Below are 26,022 nucleotides of genomic sequence, written 5' to 3'. Positions count from 1 at the left end.
TATAGTACATATTTTACCTTTCCATGCATATAAAACACTTAAGAAACATAAGTATTTCAATAATTAAACCACTGCCTTGCTTAGTAATAATTGTAGCTTTCATCGGGGCAGGGCCTTTCAAATGCTCCATTAAAATTGTTTTGATCGTTGACTGACTGTAGTCTAACCCTTTTCCAATGACCGATGGTGTTTCACTTCTTTTCAATCGCTTTATTACTTCCTCTTTATTTTCAATTGTGATTATTTTCGTGAACAGAAACATTGCCGATTCAGAGGTCCGCCGCCAGGTCCTAATGTCCATCGCACTGAGACAGGTTGAATAAGGGACTTGAGCATCCGTGTTTTTTGGTATCCGCGGGAGGGGGGGGGGGTCCTGGAACCAATCCCCTGCGGATAAGGAGGACCGAATGTACTTTGATTATAAATTTACTTTGTTTTTGACTTCATATACTGGTAGTATTTAAATATGTATTGGTGTAATGTTTTTGGACCAAAATAGTTCCTAATAGACAGTACAAAAAATCTTGTTTTAAGAATTACAATGGGATTTTAGTTCAGGCCAGTTCCTAAAATTATATCCAGCTATACTCCAATCATATACAATTATGTTAAAAGTCCAATAATGCACTAAGTATTTGTAAGTCCTAATGACTCATCAGGCTCACCAGGTGACAATTCCCGTGCTTCCTGGAAAATGTAATATTCTGTGTAACATGTAAAAAAAAACCAGCACCAAAAGTGTTTGAATATTAACAGAACAACATCCATTAGGCTGGAAAATCAGCACAAAGTTCCAAGCATACCAAATTAGCAAGAGTTTTTACTATCATTTGAATCAAATAGTAAACAGCTTAAAATACCCAATGTTTCACAGAGGGCACAGCATCAAAACCAATTCACATCAAAAATTAAGCTGAATCTTGAATGCGTAAGCAATGCAAAGGCAAAACAAAATATTTTTTCTCCCCACCAAACTGCAATTAACACAATGTTGACTTGGTATCATAAAAAGATCAGTGATTGAGATTTGTAACAAATGTAGAAAATATCTATTCTATGTTAAAAATACACAGCTGTTTTCTATTACACTGTTGTTTCAGACCTTTAACATCCTAAGTTGGGAGTAACTCAAAAGTTCTCCACAACATGGGTGTAACAAAACATGGATTTCTTTCTGAGGAAAGTAGAATAGTCAATTGGCAATTGCAATAGATTCAATCTAGGGTCAAATTTTTAACATGTGTGTTGGTTAAAGAAAACCTTTCCAACTAAATCCCACTTCCTTCACCACCATGTGGACTAGCCATGTCACCTTTCAAGGTTCTGCAATTGATTATTCTTTTTCCTTCCAATCATTATACTCCAAATACCTCACTTGCATTGTTGTACCTCATTTATAATCTCACTTTTCTGGATTGCCATTTTTCTACCCAACTGACCAAATGTTTTGTAAAAACTGCTTCATGACAACACCCTTAAAACATCTTACCAAGCTGCCTTTCAGGCTAAATGTCATTCCCTTCATGTGGCAACCTGAAGTGCACACTGCACCCTAGCTGGGGGCTAATCCGTACTCATTTCTATGTCTCATCCAAAGTAAAATAAGATTCTGCTGGCCTCATTGATCTGCTCTGTAAAAGGATCTATGTACATGTATCCCAAGGCATGGCTTCTATTTTGATGCAAAAATCACATTGCAAGACCCTTCCAGTCGCTAAAAACATCTGCTCCTCACGGAGCCAATTTTGGATTCATGTAATTTTCTTTTGAAAACCACCAACTTGACTATTCAATTGTCAAATACTTTAATACTCACATGAATTAAAGAAACCCTTCCTGGTTCTCTCAAACAATAGTTTGACAACATCCATTTGAATTCCTCAACTCCAAGATGCACTTCAATTTATACCGTCCCTCAGCACTACACTAATAATTTATCTACCAACATTGTGCCAACTCAATCAGAGTAGAAATTGGTCATTTTAATGTTAAAACATTTCCATCAAAAGGTGCAATACTAGCTACTATAAAAATACTGCCACATACTTCTCCACCAGCAAGTTATCTTGCTGCTTTCCTTCACACTCCTTGTCTGCAATCCAATGTAGATCATGCTGTTCTCTGTTCAGCTCAGGTCTCTCAAGCTCTTGAAGCTCCTTGGCTTCCGCCGGTTTACATTGCCGCTGTAGCTCTCCCTCCTCCTTGCGCTGTAGATCCTGCTGTTGTTCTTCCTGTTTGAAGAAACATTAATTAAAAACACTCTGACAGTTCTTGTCAGCTTTTCAAAATCTGAAGCAAAATTAACACCTGCAAAATTAACGTGTTGACCAAGTACGGATCAAAAGATGGGAAAAAAAAATCAAATCACCAAATTTATTTACAAATTGTTTAAAACATTGCTTAAGTAATCAGCATTTAAATCACGGTAAATGGAAATCTACAGCACCAACTTACTAATACTTAAGATTGCCTGTAGATAATTTAAGCTGACGTGGGCAAGTATAATGTACTTCTAAGATAGCAGCTAATTGCATGCTTGTGATAATCACCTATCATGTTAGACATTCTCAACTTGGGGGAAAGTCTCTGGCTGTTCACTCAGTCTATGCCTCTTATAATCTTGTACACCTCTATAAAGTCACCTCTCATCCTCCAAAGAGAAAATCCCGAGCTCACTCAACCTTTCCAAACAAGACGTGCTCTCTAATCCAGGTAGCATCCTGGTAAATCTTCTCTGCACCCCCTCTAAAGCTTCTACATCCTTCCTATAATAAGGTGGCCAGAACTAAACATACTATTCCAAGTGTGGTCTATCTGACCAAGCTGTTATAGAGCTCCAATATTACCTCAGTTCTTGAACTCAATTTCCTGACTAATGAAGACCATCAGACCAATTGCCTTCATAACAACCCTTTCAACTTGAGCAGCAACTGAGGATGTAGCTTGCCATTAACACTATATTCTGTTTTCAAATTCAACTTTCCAAAGTAAATCACTTCATTTTTCTGGGTTGAACTCCATCTGCCACTTCTCAGCCCAGCTCTACATCCTGTCAATGTCTCACTGTAACAAACTTCCACACTATCCACATCCTTTGTGTCATCTGCAAACTTACTAAGGCACCCTTTCACTATTTTATCTAAATAATTATTGGGGGGGGGGGTGGAAAATCAAAGAGCAGGGATCCCAGCATGGCCAATTCTTTCCTTCAAAGCCAATTCTGAATCCACAAGCCAAATTCCCCACCCCATGCCTCCAGACTTTCTGAATGAGCCTGCCACTGGGAACCTTATTAAAAGCCTTATTAAAATCTATATGCACATCCTGTGTTCATCCTTTGTCACGGTGCTTTGTTGCATCCTCAAAGAATTCAGTCGGGTTCATAAGACATGACCTACCCCTCACAAGTCATGCTGACTATCCCTAATCAGACTTTGCCTTTCCAAATGCTCATAAGTGTAAAAAAAACAATTTGCCCACCACTGATGTAAGACTCACTGGTCTACAATTCCCAGGGTTATCCCTACTCCCTTTCTAGATGGACATTTTCCTGCAAAAGACAGACATTTGCCACCTCCAATTATCTGGTATCATTCCTGTGGCTAGTGAAGACACAAAAATCAAAGTTCAAAGTGCAGCAATCTCTTCCCTCCCTTTTAGTAATAACCTGGGATATATCCCACCCAGCTTAGGGACTTAACTATTCTTATGTTTTGCTAAGGTTCCAGCATATCCTTTCTTAAAATTGACAAGCTCTAGCACATCAGCCTGTTTTACAAAAATCAAGGACCATCTCACTGGTGAATACTGAAGCAAAGTATTCATTAAGGACCTCCCCTACCTCCTCCAACTCTGGGCATGTTTCCCCCTCTATTGCCAATTGGTCCTACACTCAACCCTAGTCATCCTCCTACTCTTCACACATTTAGAATGCCTTAACTTTTCATAATCCTGCTCACCAAGGCCTTTGCATGCCCCTTTATAGCTCTTTTAATTCCATTCTTAGACCCTTCATACCTACCTTGCAACTTCCTACAGCCTTCTTTTCATCTTAAGTTATTCCTATGATAGCTGTGTAGGCAGTCCTAAATTATCTGTGGTTTTTATAGTTAAAAAAGCATTGCACTAAAGTGTCTACAAATACTCCTTTTACGTTTTGTATTCTCCTATTGAAATAACTATGATTATTGAGGAAATTTACTAAGCCGTTAAAACAGGATTAAAAGAACTCATTTTACTCTTTGAATTTGCCTTGACTGAATTTTGTGCATTACAGCTATCAGTAAGAATCAGCTGTGATCTCAGTTTACATCCTCAAACTCGCCATAGAGTAAACAGACATACAAATGAGGCATACCAAGGTCAAAGTCAAAACACAGAACTACAGTAAACCCTTTGGCCCATAATACTAATGACAAACTAAATTAATCCCGTCTGCTTGCACAAAGTTCATATCCTTCTAAATTCTGCTTGTGCATGCATTGTCCAAACACTTGCTTTTGGATCTGCTTTCATATAGCCCCTGACAGCACATTCTAGGTACCTGCTGTCTGAGTTTAAAATATCTTGCCTCAAATCTTCTTTTAAACTTTACCTTTTCATCTTAAACCTAAGCCATTTAGTATTTGACATTGCCATCCTGGGATAAAGACTGACTAGAGTATCAATCTTCAGTTTTATACACTATTAGATTGCCCCTCGGCATTCAGAAAAACAACCCAAGTTTGCCCGGTCTCTTCATCCAGGTTAACCTCTCCTGCACCTGGTCAAAAGCCTTCCTGTAATATGGTACACAAGAACTGTACATATATGGCCAACAGTTTTATACAGTTACATAGGACTTCAATGCTTACACACAGGCAAACAAAGGCCTCAATAATTACAGTACATTGTTGTGTTTGTTATTGAAGAACAGTGCAGAGTATACCAGGAAGCCAGCATGCAGGACACTCAACTGATCTTTATTGACAACCCTGCTTGTACAGTATGTTAACTCCTCCCATGTGGGATTGGCCAACAGTGGCATAGGAAAAACACTATTAACTACCACTACATCTCCCCATCTTGAAAACGAAAAACTAAGTATGTACTTGTCTGTAGAACTACATTGAAATTACGGTCACTGAAACGGAGCAATTCAGATCACTTTATGATGCACCATCAATAATTCTCGGAGACTGGAAGTGAACGATAGGCTTTTATTAGCAGCAAAAAAGGAAAACGGCATCTCGGAGACTGAGGGAGGAGCAGTGCACCAATCACTTTTATACAGGGGTCTGTGGGAGGAGCCACAGGAGCAGTCAGCAGAGGGGCGTGTCCAGACAGGTATACATAGTTTACCACATTCACCACCCCCCTCTTTGTTTTAAAAGAGAGTCCCCACGGGGCAAAGTTTCTTACAAGTATATTTACAGGTCAAGTCTTATCAGGCGGTCGAGTCTGTCGCTGCAATCTACGTAGCACCGATGGTGATTACACCAATGCCGATGGTGATTGCACCGGAGACAGTGGTTGTGCTGGCTCCAGCCTGACTTGAGGTGCCAGCCCGTTAGGTGTCAGTAATCCCTCATGCGTGTGCAAGGCGCCTGGTATGGGAGTGTCAAGAGGAGTCTGTGTAGGGCTTGGTGTGCGCAGTATACACCTCGGTGGGTATGGGGTTCATAGTTACCGTGGAGTGTACGGGGTGGGGGTCTGGTGCTCCTGCGGGCGCCAGGTTGCGGATGGAGACCGTGTCCTCCCGCCCATCAGCTAAGACCACGTAGACATACTGGGGGTTCGCATGTAGAAGGTGAACCCTCTCGACCAGCAGGGAATATTTATTGCTCCGCGCATGTTTCCGGAGCAGCACTGGCCCTGGGGACTTCAGCAAAGTAGGGTGGTCCCAGTGGCAGACTTCCTGGGAAAAGAAGAGTCGCTCATGAGGGGTGGCATTGGTGGACGTGCATAACAGGGAGCGGATGGAGTGGAGTGCCTCGGGGAGGACCTCCTGCCAGCGAAAGACCAGCAATCCCTTTGACCTAAGGGCTAAGAGTGTGGCCTTCCACACCGTGGCATTCTCCCTCTCCACCTGTCCATTCCCCCTGGGATTATAGCTCGTGGTCCGACTAGTAGCAATACCCCTAGCCAGCAGGTATTGGCGCAGCTCGTCACTCGTAAAGGAGGACCCTCTACCACTGTGGATATAGCAGGGATATCTGAACAGAGTGAAGAGCTGGTGCAGGGCTTTTATGATGGACTTGGCAGTGGTATCAGGGCAGGGGACGGCAAAGGGGAACCATGTGTGCCTGTCGATTATGTTGAGAAAGTACACATTGCGGTCGGTGGAGGGAAGGGGGCCCTTAAAGTCTACACTCAGTCACTCAAAGGGGTGGGTGGCCTTGATAAGCTGTGCTTTTTCAGGACAGTAGAAGTGATGTTTGTACTCAGCGCAGACTTGGCAGTCCCTGGTCATCATCCTGATGTCCTCAAGGGAGTAAGGCAGGTTCCGGGCTTTCACGAAATGGTAAAGCCGGGCGACCCCGGGTGGCAAAGATCTGCTTGCAGGGCGTATAGCTGGTCGAGTTGCGCACTGGCACACGCTCCCCGGGATAGGGCATCAGGGGGCTCGTTAAGCCTTCCAGGCCAGTACAGGACGTCATAGTTGTAGGTGGAGAGTTCTATTCTCCACCTCAAAATTTTATCATTTTTGATTTTGCCCCGCTTTTGGTTGCTAAACATGAACACAACTGAGTGCTGGTCGGTCAGCAAGGTGAACCTTTTGGCGGTGAGATAGTACCTCCAGTGCCTAATAGCTTCCACTATGACATGGGCTTCTTTCTCCACCGCGAAGTGCCGAATTTCAGGGCCTTGAAAGGTACAAGAGAAGAATGCTACCAGCGGAGGCGTCACTCTCTACTTGGAAGGGAATGGTCTCGTCCACCGCATGCATCATTGCTTTGGCAATGTCTCCTTTAACGCAGCTGAAGGCCACGCGGGCCTCGGCTGAGAGAGGAAATGCAGTGGACTTGACCTGGGGTGGGGGGGCCCTTGTCTGCGTAAAGGGGGACTCATTGGGCATAATAGGAAAAGAAGCCCAGGCACTGTTTGAGGGTTCTGAGGGTGATGGGAAGAGGGAGTTCCAACAGGGGGCGCATACAGTCAGGGTCAGTGCCAATGACCCCGTACTCCATGACATACCCAAGAATAGCAAGTCGGGTAGTTCTGACCACACACTTGTCCCTGTTATAAGTAAGGTTCAGAGCTTTGGCCACTTGGAAAAATCATTGGAGGTTGGCGTTGTGATCCAACCAGTCGTGACCGCAGATGGTGATGTTATCCAGATAGGGAAATGTGGCCTTCAGTTGGCACTGGTCCACCATCCGGTCCATTTCCCTCTGGAAGACAGAGACACCATTTGTGACACCGAAGGGGACGCGCAGGAAGTGATAGAGCCTGCCGCCCACCTCAAAGGCAGTGTAGGGACGGTCCTCCAAGTGGATGGGGAGCTGATGGTAAGCGAATTTTAGGTTTATGGTCGAGTACACCTTGTACTGAGCTATCTGATTGACTATATCCACGATTCAGGGTAGGGGGTACGCGTCAAGCTGTGTGAACCTATTGATGGTCTGGCTATAGTCCACGACCATCCTACTTTTCTGCCCGGTCCGAACAATGACCACCTGGGCCCTCCAAGGACTTGTGCTTGGCTCAATGATCCCCTCCCTGAGCAGCCGCAGCACCTCCGACTTAATGAAGGCCCTGTCCCCTGCGCTGTACCTCCTGCTTTTAGTTACCACAGGTTTACAGACGGGGGTTAGGTTGGCGAACAGTGGTGGGGGAGGGATTTTGAGGGTGGAGAGGCTGCAAGTGGTGTCCGTAGCACGGCTGTTGGCATGGTGTTGGGTAGGATGTGTGGGTTGGTGTGTGTGTGTGTGGCCAGTAGCGGGGTATGTGATGAAGTCCCACAGAACTGAGGATTTCTGACAGTGATTGGTTAGAGGAGCCCGTCATACTCCATTGTCACACTCTTCAGGTGGCTCTGGAAGACGAGCCCCAATAGCACAGGGGCACACAGTTGAGGCATGACCAGTAACGCAAAGTCCCGACATTCTGTGCCCTGCACCAGCAGTGTCACTACACAACCCACCCAGATGTCTGTGGAATGCAACCCAGAAGCCATAGTGACCCTCTGGCTTACTGGCCGTGTCACGAGTCCGCAGCGTTGCACCATGTCCGGGTGAATAAAACTCTCAGTGCTGCCGTGTCAAACAGGCAGCTAGTCCTGTGCCCCTCTACCAGGATGTCCATCATTGACCTTACAAGCTGGTGTGGAGCGCTTTGGTCGAGGGTCACAGAGGCCAGAGTTGAATTGCCATCTTGGTGCCCGGTAAGCACCCGTGGGTTGGAGGTGGGGCGAGGTGGCACTGACAAAGATGCTTTGTACGCGGCGGGCAGGCAAGATGGTGGCAACCAAGATGGCCACCCCCATGCCTCGCATGTGGCGCTGCTCAACCCCGCTCGCAGTTTGGACTTACAGGCCTTGGTGAAGTGGCCCCTCTTGCTGCAGCTGGAGCAGGTAGCTTCTTGGGCCAGGCAGCATTTTCGGGGGTGCTTTTCGAGTCCGCAGAAGTAAAACTGCATGGACTTGTGACTGGCAGCAGCCGAGGTCGATTCACTGGCAGGTTGCGGGGTCTGCAGCGTCCGTGAGGCTGGCGGGAGATCGCACGCCTGGACAGCATCAGCGTTGTGCAGTGCGGCCTCCAGTTCGATGGCCGAATGCAAGGGAAGATCCGCGTGTTCCAGCAACCGCTGGCGCATGTACACTGACCTGATCTCCGTAACAAAGGCATCTCTTACTAGCAGCTCCACATGCTGTTCCGCCGTCAGTCCCCTGCAGTCGCAGGCCCGCACGAGTGTCTGTAGGGCCCGGACAAACTCAGCACGCGACTCTCCAGCCCGCTGCCGCCGTGTCGCTAAGCGATGTCTTGCGTAGATGGTGTTCACTGGCCGCTGGTATTGCATTTTGAGGGCATCCGTCGCTTCCCAGTAGTCCGTTTGGTCTCTGATCATGGAGTAGACTCTTGGACTGACCCTGAAGAGGAGAACCCTGCGCATCGTGGCAGGATCGGTCACATGAATCTCCTCCAGGTACGATTCGAAGCATGCTAGCCAGAGTTTGAAAGCATCACCGGCTTCCTGGGATTGAGGGTCGAGATCCAATCTGTAAAATGTTCTCCATGTTTTAAAATTGCTGCTAATAAAATTGATGCACCATCAATAACTCGGAGACTGGAAGTGAACGATAGGCTTTTATTAGCAGCAAAAAGAGAGCACGACATCTTGGAGACTGAGGGAGGTGCAGTGCCTCCAATCGCCTTTATACAAGGGTCTGTGGGAGGAGCCACAGGAGCAGTCAGCGGGGGGTGGTGGGGGGGCCGTGTCCAGACAGGTAATCATAGTTTACCACACTTTACTCATAGCATTCAACTTGTACTCCTTACTGAAACAAAAACTAGTTGCTCATATTATAACAGCCTGTTTTTAATGGTCTCTTTGTATCCTTTTGTTCAGCTTTAGCTATCCCTCAAATTGTTTTTGTGACAGAGTTCTGCCTGTTGCTGATGCACATTCACATCTGCCTGACCACAGGAATAGCTTCCTCCAGTGTGTGATTTGCCTACAACTGAAGTCTGATGATTTGTGTCTAGAAGCCCAACAATCCTATCTCTAATGAGCTCGGCTTTCAGATTTCCATAGGCACAGGTATCTGACAGGGCATACAATGTTGTGATGAAGTTATTTAGATTTTCATCTGGCTCCTGCTTTCAGGACTTGAACTTTTCTCTCCCGTAGCACATTTCATTTCCCTTTGAGATATTCTTTTAATTTGTCCCGCACTGGCTTGTACTTTTTCCTGAGTATCCATCAGTCGTAATCCTCCCATGCAGTACATCAGCATGCTTTTACTCCATGTTCTTTTGAAGCCCAGGTGAGATTACTTACAACCCTAAACTTCTCAAAGCATTTGGGCCTTCTCGCAAAGTCGCCTGGTTTAGAGAAATCAAATGTTTCGGTGGGGGGGGGGGGGGGCTTTATTAGGCAAGTAAATACTGCAGGTATCTGCTCCATTTTCCTGTTTGTTTATTTGGACCACAAAAGTCCTTTCTGAGTTTCACTGACTTCTGAGCTCTGCAGTGTCTGTCTCTGTGCACTTCCCTAGGCTAGAGGCCCACAGATTACTATAATGCATCCACTCCTGGGTGTTGTTTGAAAGGTGTTGCCTAGCAACCCTGGCCCTTTGCTATTTGCATGCACCTTCAGGCACCAGCTGACAAACTAGTTTAAGCAGTTTAAAGTTGACAAGTCTCTGGATATTTTTCATAGATATATTAAATAATAAACCTCCTTATTATACTTTCCTAGTTGGGGATCTCACTTGGTCTATAGTACCAATTCATCGATGACCAACCACTTCTGACACAATGTTGTGTTCACTAGTGAGGGATAGTGCTCTCACAAAATGAATCACTTCACGCTTGACAGAATTAAACTCTATTTGCCTTCCAAGTTATTATATTCTACTGTATTTTTATGTCATCTGCAGGTTATGAGAGGCTAGAAAATTTAATTTGTTAATAAAGGTTCTTCAATGCAATACCATCTGTAGCAATCAACAAGTCAGGAGCATCTGTAGAGTTGATATTTTGGGTAGAGATATTTTGGAAAAGGGCGAAGGGATCCAGCTTTTTCTCTCGCACCTTCTTCTCCACATTACCACCCCACCCTCTGTTTCTCCCCCATCTATCTTTCCCCTCATCTGGCCTAACCTATCACCTAATCTCACCCATCCCCACCTTCTTACTCTGGCTTCTACCAGCTTCCTTTCCAGTCCTGAAGAGATCTGCCCAGTTAACCACTTATTGCCCTCCATGGATGCTGCCCGACTTGTCAAGTTCCTCCATCTTGCTTTGTGTTGCTCAAGATTTCCAGCATCTGCAGAATCTTGTGTTTACCGTCTGCAGTAATCTCCGTTGTCTGTCTTCCTCTTGGCACTTTTGAGACTCTCCCTCTGTCTTCTTAAGAGTTAGTTTTTTTGCCCTCTCTTCAGACAATTTCTCCTTGCGCAACTGCAATGATACAAAGCATATTGCACTAGGTGACCAAGATACAACAGAACACGTCAGGCAGGTACAATATTTTGCTTTGAGCACTTTCAATACACTGTCTAGGTAGGAACACTGTCACATTTCATTAAGGAATTGATGGGTGAATGAACTGAGAATCAGTTCTCAGAGCAATCCTGTTAATCTCATTCCCCACCATATTACCTCATCCCCAGCAAAATTTCCCTTTTCTTACTAATATGTCCATTAATACTACCCCAATTATTCCTCCAGGAGGAAGCAAGCTGCAAGCGTGCGCCTTTGGTATCATACAATACCTTTTTATTATCAGTTTGCAAATGCTTTTGTTCAATTTTCTTTTTCTTTTTCCCCTCTTGCTGCTCAACTCTGGTACGAGCTTCTAAAACATGTTTCAGCCGTAGCTCTTGTTTTCTGAGGGGGTAAAATATGAAATTATTGAACAGTACAGCACAGAAACAGGCCACTTGGCCCACAAAACTTTGCAGAACCAACACACAAACACTAATCCCTCCTACCTACATAATGTCTACATCCCTCCATCTTCCTTATATCCATGTGCCTAACCAAATGTCTTTTAAATGTACTTGCCTCTACCACCAAACCAGACAGTGTACTCCAGGCATCCACCACTGAGTAAAAAGAAAAATAAACTTACCCCTCACATCTCCTTTCAACCTACCCCCTCACCTTCAATGCACATCCTCTGGTGTTTCTACCCTGGGAAAAAGGTACTCTGTCTACTCAATCTATGCCTCTCGGATCATGCAAATTTCTAACAAATCTCCTCTCAGCCTCCACTGTTTCAGAAAAAAAAGCAACACGTTTATCCAGTCTCTCATGGTAGCACGTGCCCTCTAAACCTGGCAACACCCTGGTAAACCTCTCCTGCACCCTCTCTGAAGCCTCAACATCCTTCCAAGAGTGGGGTGACCAGAACTGTGTGCAACACTGAAGATGTAGCCTAACCTGAGTTTTATAAAGTTGCAAGTCAACCTCCGGACTTTTGCACTCAATGCCTCAACTAATAAAAGCAAGCATTCCGTAAGCCTTCTCAACCACTCTATCGACCTGTGAAGCCACTTACAAGGAGTTATGAACTTGGATCACAAGATCTCTGCTCAGGATCTTGCCCTTAACAGTGGACCGTCTCCTTGTGTTTGCTCTACCAAGGTGCAACACCTCAACATTTATCTGGGTTAAATTCCTTCTGCAATTTCCCTGCCCCTATCTGCAACTCATCTATAATCACACTGTATACTTTGTCAGTCTTCTACACTATACATGACACTGCCAATCTTGGCATCATCCACAAACTTAGTCTACATTTTCATCCAGGTCATTTACATACCTCACAAACAGCAGACCCCTGTAGAATACCACTGATTACAGACCACCAGCTCAAGCAAGTCCCTTCAACCACTACTCTGTCTTCTATGTGCAAACCCATTCTGAATGCAAACAATTTGTCATGGACCCCATGCATCTTAAGCTTCTGAATTAGTGTCCATGAGGGACTTTGTTAAACTCCTTACTAAAATCCATGTAGCAAACATCCATTGCTCTACCTTCAATCGCTCTTGACACTTTGTCAAAAAAAACCTTCCAAGTTGGTAAGACACGACATGTCCCACACAAAGCCATGCTGGTTCTCCCCAATTAGGCCACAGCTATTTCAAATGCTCATATCTTTATCCAAGAATTTTCTCCAGCAATTTCCCTACCAGTAACATGAAACTCACTGGTCTATGGTTCCCCATATTTTCCCCTTGTTCTCTCCTTAAATAAAAGTACAACATTAGCCACTCACTAGTCCTCCAGGACCTTGCCTGTGGCTAGGGAAGACATGAAGAAAATGGTCAAGGACCCAGCAATCTTGTCTCTTGCCTCCTTCAAAAACCTGTGGTAAATCCTATCAACCATTGGGGACTTCTCACCTTAATACAAGGCCCAACACTTACTCCTCAACCTCTAAACACCTTAATGTACTCATACACAACACTAATATCCTGGAAACAACACACACAAAATGCTGGTAGAACACAGCAGGCAAGGCAGCATCTATAGGGAGAAGCACTGTCGAAGTTTCGGGCCGAGACCCTTCGTCAGGACTAACCGAAAGGAAAGATAGTAAGAGATTTGAAAGTAGTGGGGGGGGGGGGGGGGATGCGAAATGATAGAAGACCGGAGGGGGTGGGATGAAGCTAAGAGCTGGAAAGGTGATTGGTGAAAGTGATACACAGATGGATAAGGGAAAGGATCATGGGACGGGAGGCCACAGGAGAAAGAAAGGGGGGGAGCACCAGAGGGAGATGGAGAACAGGCAAACAACTAAATATGTCAGGGATGGGTTAAGAAAGGGAGGAGGGACATTAACGGAAGTTAGAGAAGTCAATGTTCATGCCATCAGGTTGGAGGCTACCCAGCCAGTATACAAGGTGTTGTTCCTCCAACCTGAGTTTGGATTCATTTTGACAATAGAGGAGGCCATGGCTAGACATATGAGAATGAGAATGGGACGTGGAATTAAAATGTGTGGCCACTGGGAGATCCTGCTTTCTCTGGCAGACAGAGCGTAGGTGTTCAGCGAAACGGTCTCCCAGTCTGCGTCGGGTCTCACCAATATATAAAAGGCCACACCGGGAGCACCGGACGCAGTATACCACACCAGCCTCACAGGTGAAGTGTCGCCTCACCTGGAAGGACTGTCTGGGGCCCTGAATGGTGGTGAGGGAGGAAGTGTAAGGGCAGGTGTAGCACTTGTTCCGTTTACAAAGATAAATGCCAGGAGGAAGATCGGTGGGAAGGGATGGGGGGGACGAGTGGATATGGGAGTCGTGTAGGGAACGATCCCTGCGAAAAGCAGAAAGTGGGGGGGGGGGGAGGGAGGGAAAAATGTGTTTGGTAGTGGGATCCCGTTGGAGGTGGCGGAAGTTACGGAGAATTATACATCGGACTAATATACTAATATCCTGGTCATACTTAGAACTTTGCAGAAAAAAGGTGCAGTCATCTAATAACAACAATTCATAGTTTAACTTAAATACATACAAAATCTTGTGAAATTCCACAAGCAAAAGAAATCAAGCAATTCTAGCAAGAAATGTGATTCAATGGTTTGTTTCAAAGAGAATTAGCAAAAAAAAAAATCAAAATTTCACTTGTAATTGCATCACAGTTGTAACTGTAACTGGCAGGGCAAGGGGGAGATTTCTGGGGCAAGCAGCAACAGAAGATAAACTGGCAACAGTCATGGCAAGTAATTATAATCATGATCAGTTTTATCAGAATGTATTCTAATGCACAGCTGGTTCAGAATGGGAAACGGCAATCAAACTTGAATGTGCTTACTTTTTAAACTCTCCCAATTTGTGTTTTTTCTCTTCCTCTGGTTTCTGTATTCTTTTTCCTTCTTGCTCTTGTTTTTTAAGGTTTGCCTTATGGACCATCTCCTAAATTATATACCGCACAATTATAAACCGTATACTATAAACTAGATACATTATTCCTCATGTACTATAAATTAACTGTTACCATTGTGTGAGTGCACATTTAATCACAGTGCCAGCATCAACTCTCCTCACATTAAAACCAAATCGATTATCAATCCACATGTTACCTCTTGAACTAACTGAATATTTTTAAAAAGCTCAGGCTTTAATTACTATTACTACATTATGAAAATCATGCTTTGGAAAATGGCACAAGTGTATGAAGTATTTACATGTAAATACTTTCAAACGTGCAAAGCTGGGATTCATCTGTTTTTAGCTACTTTCAACATTCAGCTGTTGCTTTTCATTTATATAGGACTCCTTTAGTTCCAGGCTCAAAAAAATCAGAAATGCCAAGATGTTACAAAAATACTGTAAGCTTATTCATATCACCCCTCAAAAAGGATCTTTACATATAGTTTTATTGCATGTATACACTGGTACACTGGCATTTAAAAAAAAATTATTAAATGACTACAAAGATTCTACAGGTGCTGGAACTCCAGAGTAGTACACACAAAATGCTCGAGGAACTCGGGTCAAGCAGCAACTAAAGAAATGAATAAGCAGTCGATGTCTCGGGCTGAGACAAGGACTGGAAAGGAAGGGGGAAGGAGTACAAGCTGAAAAGTGAATGGGAAACCCACGTGGATGCGGGAGGGGAAGTGATACGTAGAAAAGGCAAGGGCTGAAGGAGGAATCTGATAGGAGAGTGGACTATGAGAGAAAGAAGGGAAAAGGAGGGAGTACGATAAGCAGGTGAGGAGAAGGAGAAGTGGGGAGGGGGTGGAAGAGAGAGGGCTACAGAAAAGCTACAGGAAATTAAGAAAATCAATATTCATGCCATCAGGTTGGAGGCTATCCAGTTGACATGAGGCATTGTTCCGCTATCCTGAGTAGCCTCAGCAGAGGCCGCCATGGCCCAATATATTGGAATGGGAATAGAGGACAATAAAAATGGTTGGCCACTGGGAAATCCTCCCTGTGGCAGATGGAGCAAAGGTGCTCAACAAAGCAGTCCCTCCCCAATCTACTTCGGGTCTCACCAACGTAGAGGTGGCGGCACTGGGAACACAGGATACGGTAAGCAGAACTGCGAGTGAAGTACTACCTCACCTAGAAGGACTAGTTGAGGCCTTAATGGTGGTGAGGGAGGTGGTGCATGGGCAAATGTAGCACTTGTTCCACATGCAGTGTCAGGAAAGAGATCAGTGGGCAGAGACAAATGGACAGGGGAAATCAGAGACAGCAATCCCTGCAGAAAGTGGAGAACGGGGGAGGGACGACAGGAGGTAAAGATGTGTATGGTGGTAGGATCCTGTTGTAGACTGGAAGTTGCAGAGAATGATATGCTGGATGCAGAGGTTCATAGGATGGTAGTCAAGGACAAGTGGGATAAGAACTCTACTCTGGTTAAGGTAGCAAGAAAATGGTGTGAGGGCAGATGTCTGGGAAATAGACGAGATGTGGGTGAGCGCAGCATCAATGGTGGAGGAAGGGAAACCATGTTCTTTGAAGGAGGAGGACATCTCAGATGTTTTCAAAAGGAAAGCCTCAGCGTGAGAACAGATGCAGAACAGACAAAAGGCACCGAGAAAGGGGAATAATGCTTTTATAAGTTATGGGGTTAGAGTTGGTAGGTTTATAAAAGATTTCAATAAACACAATGGAGATATGTCTCTACCAAATGAGGTAGAAGATGCTCCTTCCCTTCGCTAGCCCGACTCTTGGGCAAGGTGTAACACCTGCTTAGTCCCCTGATCAGGGTCACGTGAAACCTTTGGAGCAGGTGGTGGATGGTCACATGATATGCACCAGCTGCTCACATGTCCTGGTTATGCAACCACTGACGCCAATCTCTGATGAGTACTAGTAATGACTAGCTTCACCTGGGCACTGTCTTTACAAGTCAGAAGGGAATGGCAAAAATCACTTCTATAGAAAAATTTGCTCAGAACAATCCTGATCATAGACCATGACCACCCACATCATTCGACACGACACATAACGATGATCAATAGACAGAAATTAAGACAAAGTATTGGTACACAAAGACTAACATAAAAAATTCACTAGCAGCAAGTGACAAATCCAGCTGAGATTATTAGGCTGTACTTCTTCAGACCTATTTGTGAGAATGAAACCATTAAGGCAGTACAAACATACAGTACCTTGGCATCAACTTTCACTGGAGTCTTGCGCAAAATAAAGGACTTCACCATTGAACGGCCAACAGAAACAGGAGTTTTGAATAACTGATTGTTCTGAACTGCATGAAAAAATTTTGTGTGCTTCGACTGAACCACCTACAGAAGCAAAAACTTATTTGGGTTAATTCACAGGACATGGGTGTTGAGGAACCAGAAAATATTTTAAAAATCAACTGTCTAAAGCTGTTAAAAAAAAATAAGCGATTAATTTTGAAAACAATAAGGCATCTTGAACCAATAAAATTGTTTTTGAAGCACAAGTGTGTTTATTTAAACACTAATTGTATAAAGTACTGCATAAATTTAATACAAGCTGAATAATAAGAGTACAAGTTCTATAAATCAATAGAGTTTACACCATTTCGTATGGTGTTCCTGAAATGCCACTTGTTTATATCAGGAACTATGACTAATTTCCATTTCAAAAAGTAATGAAGGCAGGGTTAAAAAGAGATTTTCAATAGGGTATGAAAGGAAACAAAGCAATAGATTTCAGTCCACCCCAAAAAATAGTTCATTGAAAGAAAAGCAAATAAATTGAGTACCGTTTGTCTTACTTATTAAATTGGCATAAGAACATACAGATTAAAAAGAATTTTTAATAGGAATAGGCGCAGATTTAAAACACAAAAAAGGTATGCATTCTAACCAACGAAAGGAAATAAAAAGCTAATTTTCAAACAGTAAATGAATGAAGATTAAGGGCTTTACCACTGAATGGAACAACAGCCTTCAATAACTAATTATTCTGAACTGCTTGCAACAAGTTTGTGCAATGTTTGGTTGAATCATCTAGAAAACCACCTTGGGCGCCACAGTGGTGTAGCAGTTAGCACGACTCTATTACAGCTCAGGATTTTCCAGAGTTCAGAGATCACTTCTGTAGGGAGTCTGTACATCCTCCCCGTGGAATGTGTGGGTTTCCCTAGTGTTCTGGTTTCCTCCCACAGTCTAAAGACGTACTGGCTAGGTTAATTGGTCATTATAAATTGTCCTGTGATTAGGTTAGGGTTAAATGAGTGGTTGCTGGTGTGGCATAGCTCAAAGGATCAGCTCTGTGCTGTATTGCCAAATAAAAATGTGCCAATTTGCATGCCATGTGGATATAGTTAAAACACACCTGTACTGAACATGGAATAAAATTCATTCCCAACTTTAAAACCATTCCAGTTTTAGACAAAGCTACCAATTGTCTTTAGAAGGTGTTTACTAGAATGAAAATAATTTCCCCTTATGAAACTATTTAATAATGCTGCAAAATACATTGGTCTTTTCATAATTGCCAAAATTATAAATATAAAAACTGAAACAAAAAGGTACATTGAAAAAAGGAATGGATAAACTATTCTTCTGCAGAAGTGGCATAATATCAATAGACAAATTTTGCTGTATTCTTCTGACTTTTAACGGTGTTTGCCAGCCCAACTTAAGGTGCTTTACCGCCACCAACTGGACTGGAGTGCGGTTTAGGAGAGTTGGGAAATAAAACCCCTTCTAGTTCTTTATCAAATGAAAACTAAATTACCACAAAGAGCCCTGTAGATTGTAAATAATGAAGTATTACAAATTAAATTTTTTAAAAATTACTTCCATTACTTTACACCCCAAAACCCCCAAAGCTAGTAGTGTAGCCTGTATTTGCTTTCTTTCAACCTTGTGTGTTTCACAATGACATGTTTCATAATAACAATAACACCAACACACCCCAGTGATGTTTTCCAACAAGATACAAGGAATAATTAAGCACAGTATGCCCAATTCTAAGTCAATATAATTTCTTCCCTTCTCCCATCACTTTTATGTACTCTGTAAATGTGTCACCCCCTTATGCCCATTATCCCACAAGTCTTGCCATAACCTCCCAATTCTTAGCTCCTGATTTGCTAAGTAGAAGGTCTATATCCACAGATGAACTTTTAACAGCCTTTTTGGCCAAAGAATCAACCTGCTTATTCCCCTCAACACCTCTATGTACAGGGCCCATATTCTGAAAACAAGGGAAAATATATACACAGGTATATGAGACCATTGTTTACTGACAAGTACAAGATGAATAAATAAAAACATTCTTCTGTTCCACTCATTTTCAATAGGAAAGTTTTACAAGGAAATCTTTAAGTAATGCAGATATTATGAAAAATCATGTTCAAGAATTACCTTACTGGCAGATGGTGAAGCAGGCCCTTTCAATAAAAGGTCCTCACTGCTTAATACCCCAGGATCACTAGGTTCACCTTCCACTCCTTGTTTGCAACTATTCTTACACCTGAGACAAAGCAACACAAGAAGCCAATGAAGTTTTGTATCGGATAATCAACAAGATTCTGTAACAACTGTTTTCCATACCCATGCTTTAGCGCACACTAGTTTAAAATCATATTCTTTCCTTCAAAAGGTATTTAAATATTGATCTTTTTGCCACAACCAAAGAATAACATTTTAATTTTACAGCAATAGCTGTGATACTTTTCAGGATGGAAAATCATTAACACTGGATATACAAGCATTGGTAGACAAAGACTGAATGGGGATAGTCAACTTGGTTTTGTGCTTGACAACTCATGTCTAACCGGTTTTATACAATTTTGAGGAAGTTACTAAATAAAGTTGATGAAGGCAAGGTGGTGAATAGCGTTTACATGGACTTTAGCAAGTCCTTTGACAAGGTCCTGTACGGGAGGCTGACCAAGAATGTTCAGTTGCTTGGCATTCAGGATGAGGTAGTAAATTAGACTACACTAGCTTTGCGGGAGAAGCCAGAGAGTGGTAATAAATTGTTGCCTCTGACAGGAGGTCTGTGATTAATGATGTGCCACAGGAACCAGTGCTAGCTTCATTGTTATCTGTCATCTATATCAACAATCTAGATGATAACGTAGTAAATCAGATCAGCAAATTTGCAGATGACACCAAGATTGAATGCATAATGGACATCAAGGCAGGCTATGGAACCTTGCAGTGGGATCTGGACCAGCTTTAAAAGTGGCCTGAAAAAAAATGGCAGATGGTATTTAAAGCAAATAACTGAAGCATTGCACTTAAGAGGGCAAACCAGGGTAGGACTCAAATGGTGAGCAGTATAGCTGAGAAGTGCAATAGAACAGATCTCAGAACACAAATCCACAATTCCTTCAAAGTGGCTAGGTAGATGGGTAGATCAGGTAGATGGGATTGTAAAGAATTTTTGGCACATCGGCCTTCATAATTTAAAATACGAGTACAGGAGTTAGGATGTTGTGTAGGAGTGGTCAAGACATCGGTGAGGCCAATTTGGAGAATTGCGTGCAGTTCTGGTCACCTACCTACAGGAAAGATGTAAATAAGATTGTAAGAGTGCAGAGAATATTTATAAGACTTCAGAGCCTCAGTTATAGGGAAAGTTTAAATGGTTTAGGACTCAAGTCATCAAGTCTCTCCTCTTTCTTCTATGTTCTAGGGAATGATGATGATGGCATTCGTTAGTCTCGCGAGACCATGGATCTGTGCCTGGAAAGTCTGAGTGTCCTCTCCAGGGTGCAAGCCTGGGCAAGATTCTATGGAAGACCAGCAGTTGCCCAAGTAGCAAGTCTCCCCTCTCCAAGCCACCAATGTTGTCAGAAGGGCAAGGGCCAATACAGCTTGGCACCAGTGACGTTGCAGGAGTTGCTAGAACGAGGTTGAAGACAACGTCAGACTACCTTAGGGACTCCAGCTCCGGATTTGTCCTCAGGGTTTACTCCTGAAGCCTTTCCCACAAGTGGGTATGGCCATAAGGCAGCATAGGTTTGAAATCAGAGTTTTCCCTCTCTTAGATGGACTGCCTTCCCAGGCGGATGAGCTCCATCTACCTGAAATTCCCTCCATTCTAGGGAATAGAGGTAAGATTATGAGGGGTATAGATAGGCTAAATGCAAGGCTTTTTCCACTGAGGTTGGGCAAGGTAAAAATAGACTTCACGAGTTCAGGGTGACAGCTGAAATGTTTAAGGCAAACCTAAGGGGGTACTTCTTCACTCAGAGGGTGGTGAAAGTGTGGAATGAGCTTCCAGTGCAAGTGGTGGATGTGGGTCTGATTTCAACATTTAAGAGGAATTTGGATGGGAGGGGTATGGAGGGTTATGGTCCACATGCAGGTCGATGGAACTAGGCAGTTTAAATGTTTTGGCAAAGACTAGATGGGCTGAAGGCCTGTTTCTCTGCTGTAGTGTTCTATCGCTATTACACAATTCAATGAAGGCAGTTGAGGATGGGGGGGGGGGGAGATTATTCTCTAATACAAGTTTTACACAGACATTTTAAAAGACTGGTCTTAATTTAATCAAAACTTTGTGCCCCCTACCTCTTATCAGACAATAACAGGTATTGTTTTCTATAATACAATGATTATCCACAAGCTCACAAATTGTGAAAAATCATTTATGGGGAAAATAGATTCTTATAGACATCAAAAATAACTTTTGATACAACCATAGCTGCATTTCTCAGTCTTTCACTATACAAAGCAGAACAGATAAAAACCAACAATGATGTTGCTACAATAAAGGTACCGAGTGAACCAAACTGCTCTGCATGGAGCACCTTGGATCAGCTCAACTGCCGCCCAATTTACAATTTTACTTCGTGAAATTTTAAAGTAACTGGCAGATGACCAAAAACTGGACTGACAAGGCTGGTTTTAAAGGCAGCTGAATTTGGGAAAGAGGGAATTTCAGAACTTTAAACTTGGCCACTAGATCATGAAGTGAAGCAATTTGGGATGATTAAGAGGCAGAAATGGAAAAGGTGAGGAGACAAGGTAGCAGAATGGCAAAGCTAGAAGAATCAATGCCTCTCGGAGACCTGGGTTCAGTTGCAATCATAGGTGCCGTGTTAAGTGTGCATTTCTCCCCATGGTAACGGGTTTAGTTATAGTTATGTAGTACAGAGACAGTCTTTCAGTCCAACTTGTCCGTCCCAACCACAATGTCTATCTGACCTAGTCACAACTGCCTGGGTTTGGCATATACCCCTTTCAATGCATCAAATCCATGTACGTGTTTAAGTGTCTTAAATATTGTAACTGTACTCATCTCTACCACTTCTTCTGGTAGCCAATTCCACATTCCCATCAGCCTGTGTGTCATCCTTCACTGTCTTATAAAATTCTCCTCTCTCTTTAAATACTTTATAGCTTTGTAATACTCTACCTTGGGGATAAAAACTAGATGTTCCACTCATCTTTGACCTTCATTATGTTATATACCCCTACAAGGTCATTCCTCAAACTCATGCTCTGTTAGATGGAAGGGGGGGAATCTCAGCTTTTCTTTGTAATTCAAGCCTTTTGACTCCCAGTAACAACCTTATTAATATTTCTGCATACTTTTCAGCATAATGTCATCCTTCTTTTAGCTTGGCAATGAGAGCTGAACACAATGACCTGTACAATTGCCTCACAAGATCCTACACCAGTACTCACTCTGATGGAAGCAAGCATGCCAAACATCCTTCACAACCCTGTCTACCTGTGTTGTCACTTTCAGGGAACTACTGTAGGTAATTGTACAAAACTCTCCATCATCCTGCCATTTACTGTGGTAGTCCCATTGTAGTTTCATTACCAAAATACAACACTTAACGTTTGCCCAAATCCCATCTGCCATTCATTGGGCCTTTTTCCCAGATGAGCTAGAGCCTGCTGTAATCTTAGATAATCTTCATCACTTTCCACCATCATCATCAAGTTTGGTGACATCTGCAATCTGACTAACCATTCAGTTTCTTCCCACATTTCAAAGATGTACAGACTCAAGTTTATTGGCCAGTACAAGTTACTCCAAATTTGTCATTGAGTGATAGAATCTCTGACTAGGACAAATGTTAGAGCTGGACAAGGTATTAAAGGATTTAAGAACATTTTAGAATTGAGGTACTGCTTAACTGGGAACTGCAGCAGAGAAATGAAGGGTAAATGGAGTATGGGCATTCATATGGTAGAACGACAGATGGCCAACGCTACTCAGCCCAGTGTTGCAGTATAGATCTAGCCATAATTGTGGTTTTCAATGCAGGCAAGCAAAGTTAAGGTAGATGATAGACAAGTGATATAAAAATAGGTGCTATTGGATACCAAGATGAGCTCAGTTACAATCCTATACAGACATACCAGGCAGTCTATTTTGGGATGGAACCAAAGAACTTTGGTCTCCCAGATATTTGATGGAAATTCAATTATGACAATCCTGTGATGTCAGGCATACAGAACAACAGTAAACCATCAGTTGACTTTTGAAGATAGAAGTATAGTACATTAAATAGAGATAACAGATGAGCACATTTAAGCTTTAGGACAATAGGCTCAGCAGACAGTTAATACCCAACATAATAAATCATATAGAAACTCACCCATCAGTCCGGTTGGCAGAGTTGACTTTATCAGAATTAATATTATCTGTGAAAATTAAACACATGATCAAAGTATCAAGTGTCAAAGTCCTATTTCAGTACCTGGAGTTATTCAGCTTCAAACCATGACATTTAGTTACATTTCAAAATAACACATTCCCATCCCTCACCAACGTTACCTAGTTTCCCTTCAGGCACATTAAAAAAATAAACCAGGGAGTGAATCCCTTTCATTTCTTTCTCATCCCTTTTATTGCTCATTTTTCCAATCACTGAATTTCTAAGCACTGGGCATGACATAGTTCCAATATTTTTAAACGGCACTGTTCTAAACCAATGTTGTTTGCAAAAAAAAAGATCGACAAAATGTCAGTTGAGGAAGGAAAATTAATTAACAGGGAGACAAAAAAGCCAGATTAGTCAAGCAAGTATTTTGTAGACTTTCTACCATAGGCATTTAAAAAAAAAACAGCCAAGAAACAAAGAATGAGAATGCAAAACATTTTATTTAATAAGGATGTACTAGGCAAATTAATTGGTCTAAAGCTTTAAAAAACTCCCAGAACAGATACCCCATCATAGGAAGTGGCTGCAGAACACAGAAATGTACAGCACATTACATCTCTTTGGCCCACAATGTTCTGCAGACCATGCAACCTACTCTAGAGACCACCTAGAATTTCCCTAGTGCATAGCTCTAGTTTTTCTAAGCTCCATGTACCTATCGAAAAGGCTCTTAAAAGACCTTATTGTATCTGTTTCCACCACTGTTGCCGACAGTGCATTCCACACACCCACCACTCTGTGTGAAAAATTTACCTCTAATAACCCCCTTCTACCTGCTTGCACTTTAAAACTATGCCTTCTCTTGCTAGCCACTTCAGCCCTGGGAAAAAGCATCTGGCTATCCACACGATCAATGCCTCCCATCTTATACACCTCGATCAGGTCACCTCTCATCCTCCGTCACTCTAAGGAGAAAAGGCCAAGTTCACTCAACCTATTCTCACAAGGTATGCCATCCAATCCCAGGAACATCCGTGTAAGTCTCCTCTGCACTCTCTATAGTATCCACATCATTCCTGTAGTGAGATGAACAGAACTGAACACAATACTCCAAGTGGGGTTCGACTAAGGTCTCATATAGCCATGACATTACCTCGCAGCTCTTGAACTTAGACGCATGATTGATGAAGTCCAACTCACCACACGCCTTCTTACCAACACTGTCAACCTGCGCAGCAGCTTTGAGTGTCCTATCAACATTGACCCCAAGATCTCTCAGATCCTCCACACAGCCAAGAGTCTTAACATTTGTTTTATACTCTACCTTCAAATTGGACTTACCAAAATGAACCATCTCACACTTCTGGGTTGAGCTCCATGTGCCACTTCTCAGCCCAGTTCTGCATCCCATCAATGTCCCACTGTAACCTCTGACAACCCCCCCCCAGACTATCCACAATACCCCCAACTTTTGTCATCAAACTTATTAACCGATTCTTCTCCTTCTTCATCCAAGTCATTTATAAAAATCACAAAAGAGGAGGGGTCAGATCCCTGTGGAACACAATTGGTCACCGGCCTCTGTGCAGAATACAAACCATCTACATCCACCCTTTGCCTTCTGTGGGCAAGCCAATTCTGAATCCACAAAGCAAGGTCTCCTTGGATTCCATGCCTCATTACTTTCTGAATGAGCCTTACATGGGGAACCTTATCAAATGCCTTACTGAAACCTATATACACTACATCCACTGCTCTACCTTCAATGTGTTTTGTTACAAAAATTCAATCAGGCCTGTAAGACATAACCTGCCCTTGACAAAGCCATGCTGACTATCCCTAATCAGATAATGTTTCTCCAAAAGCTCATACATCCTGCCTCTCAGGATCTTCTCCACACAACTTGTCCACCAATGAAGTCAAACTCACTGGTCTATAGTTTCCTGAGTTATCTCTATTCCCTTTCTTGAACAAGGGAACAACATTTGCAACCCTCCAATACTTCTCTCATCCCTACTGATGACACAAAGATTACCACAACAGGTTCAGCAATGTCCTCCCTTGCTTCACAGTGGACTGGGGTACATCTCATCCAGTCCCAGTGACTTATCTAACTTAATGCTTTTCAAAAGCTCCAGCACATCATCTTTCTTAATATCTATATACTCAAGCATTAGAGTCCACTGTAAGTCACCCCCATCTTTTTTCCTGGTGAACACTGAAGTATTCATTAAGTACCTCCATTACCTCCTCCGATTCCATGCACATTTCCACTACCGCAAAATTCCATGAAGTTTTTAAAAAGGTCTCACTCAGAGTTTGGAAAACAGCAATTATAACATTACTATTCAAGAATTTAAAAGACACAGGAATTTGGGGTGATAAATCAAGCCTGTCAAGAATCAATTATAGAAACAAAAGCTATTAGAACACACAATTTCTCTTTTTCCCTTTCTTAGGGAATGAGAGAGCCTGTGGTATGTCAAATAACCAGGTGAACGAGTAGTCTTTGGGCTACTGAAGGTCTACCTTTATTGATGCTTTGCCGCACACTTGAATGCTCGGTGGAGGGTGCAGATTCTTTTTTGCTGGTGGGGGGGGGGGTGTGACACTTTGCTGCTGCTCATGCATGGGAGGGGAAGCTGGGGGGGCTTTGGGGTTCTAACATTTAACTGTCATTCATTCTTTGGGGCACTTCTGTTTTTGTGGATGTTTGCGAAGAAAAGGATGTATTTGTATACATTTCTGACATTAAATGCACCTATCGATTTGGCAACACAGCTAACCAATTTATTCGTATTTCTTCAAATGCAACTGGTAGCATAGATAA

The 26,022-nt window shown here is 42.9% G+C and overlaps 1 protein-coding gene across 5 annotated transcripts in view; it reads right to left on the bottom strand.

Moving 5' to 3' along the window:
• LOC132397196 (inner centromere protein-like) overlaps positions 1 to 26,022 on the bottom strand; it is a 76,667-nt gene that overhangs the window by 12,277 nt on the left and 38,368 nt on the right. For all 5 annotated transcript variants that reach the window (XM_059975630.1, XM_059975627.1, XM_059975626.1 and 2 more), the window contains exons 8-14: positions 23,187 to 23,232; positions 18,982 to 19,090; positions 16,786 to 16,920; positions 14,472 to 14,572; positions 11,420 to 11,534; positions 10,992 to 11,105; positions 2,047 to 2,231 (exon numbers count right to left, since the gene is read on the bottom strand). In XM_059975630.1, the coding sequence (XP_059831613.1) occupies positions 2,047 to 2,231; positions 10,992 to 11,105; positions 11,420 to 11,534; positions 14,472 to 14,572; positions 16,786 to 16,920; positions 18,982 to 19,090; positions 23,187 to 23,232 (805 nt within the window). The remainder of the gene's footprint in view (positions 1 to 2,046; positions 2,232 to 10,991; positions 11,106 to 11,419; positions 11,535 to 14,471; positions 14,573 to 16,785; positions 16,921 to 18,981; positions 19,091 to 23,186; positions 23,233 to 26,022) is intronic.

This window comes from Hypanus sabinus, chromosome 7 (genome assembly GCF_030144855.1).
Source record: "Hypanus sabinus isolate sHypSab1 chromosome 7, sHypSab1.hap1, whole genome shotgun sequence".
Taxonomy (NCBI): Eukaryota; Metazoa; Chordata; class Chondrichthyes; order Myliobatiformes; family Dasyatidae; genus Hypanus; species Hypanus sabinus.
This window is presented reverse-complemented; position numbering and strand designations above follow the sequence as displayed.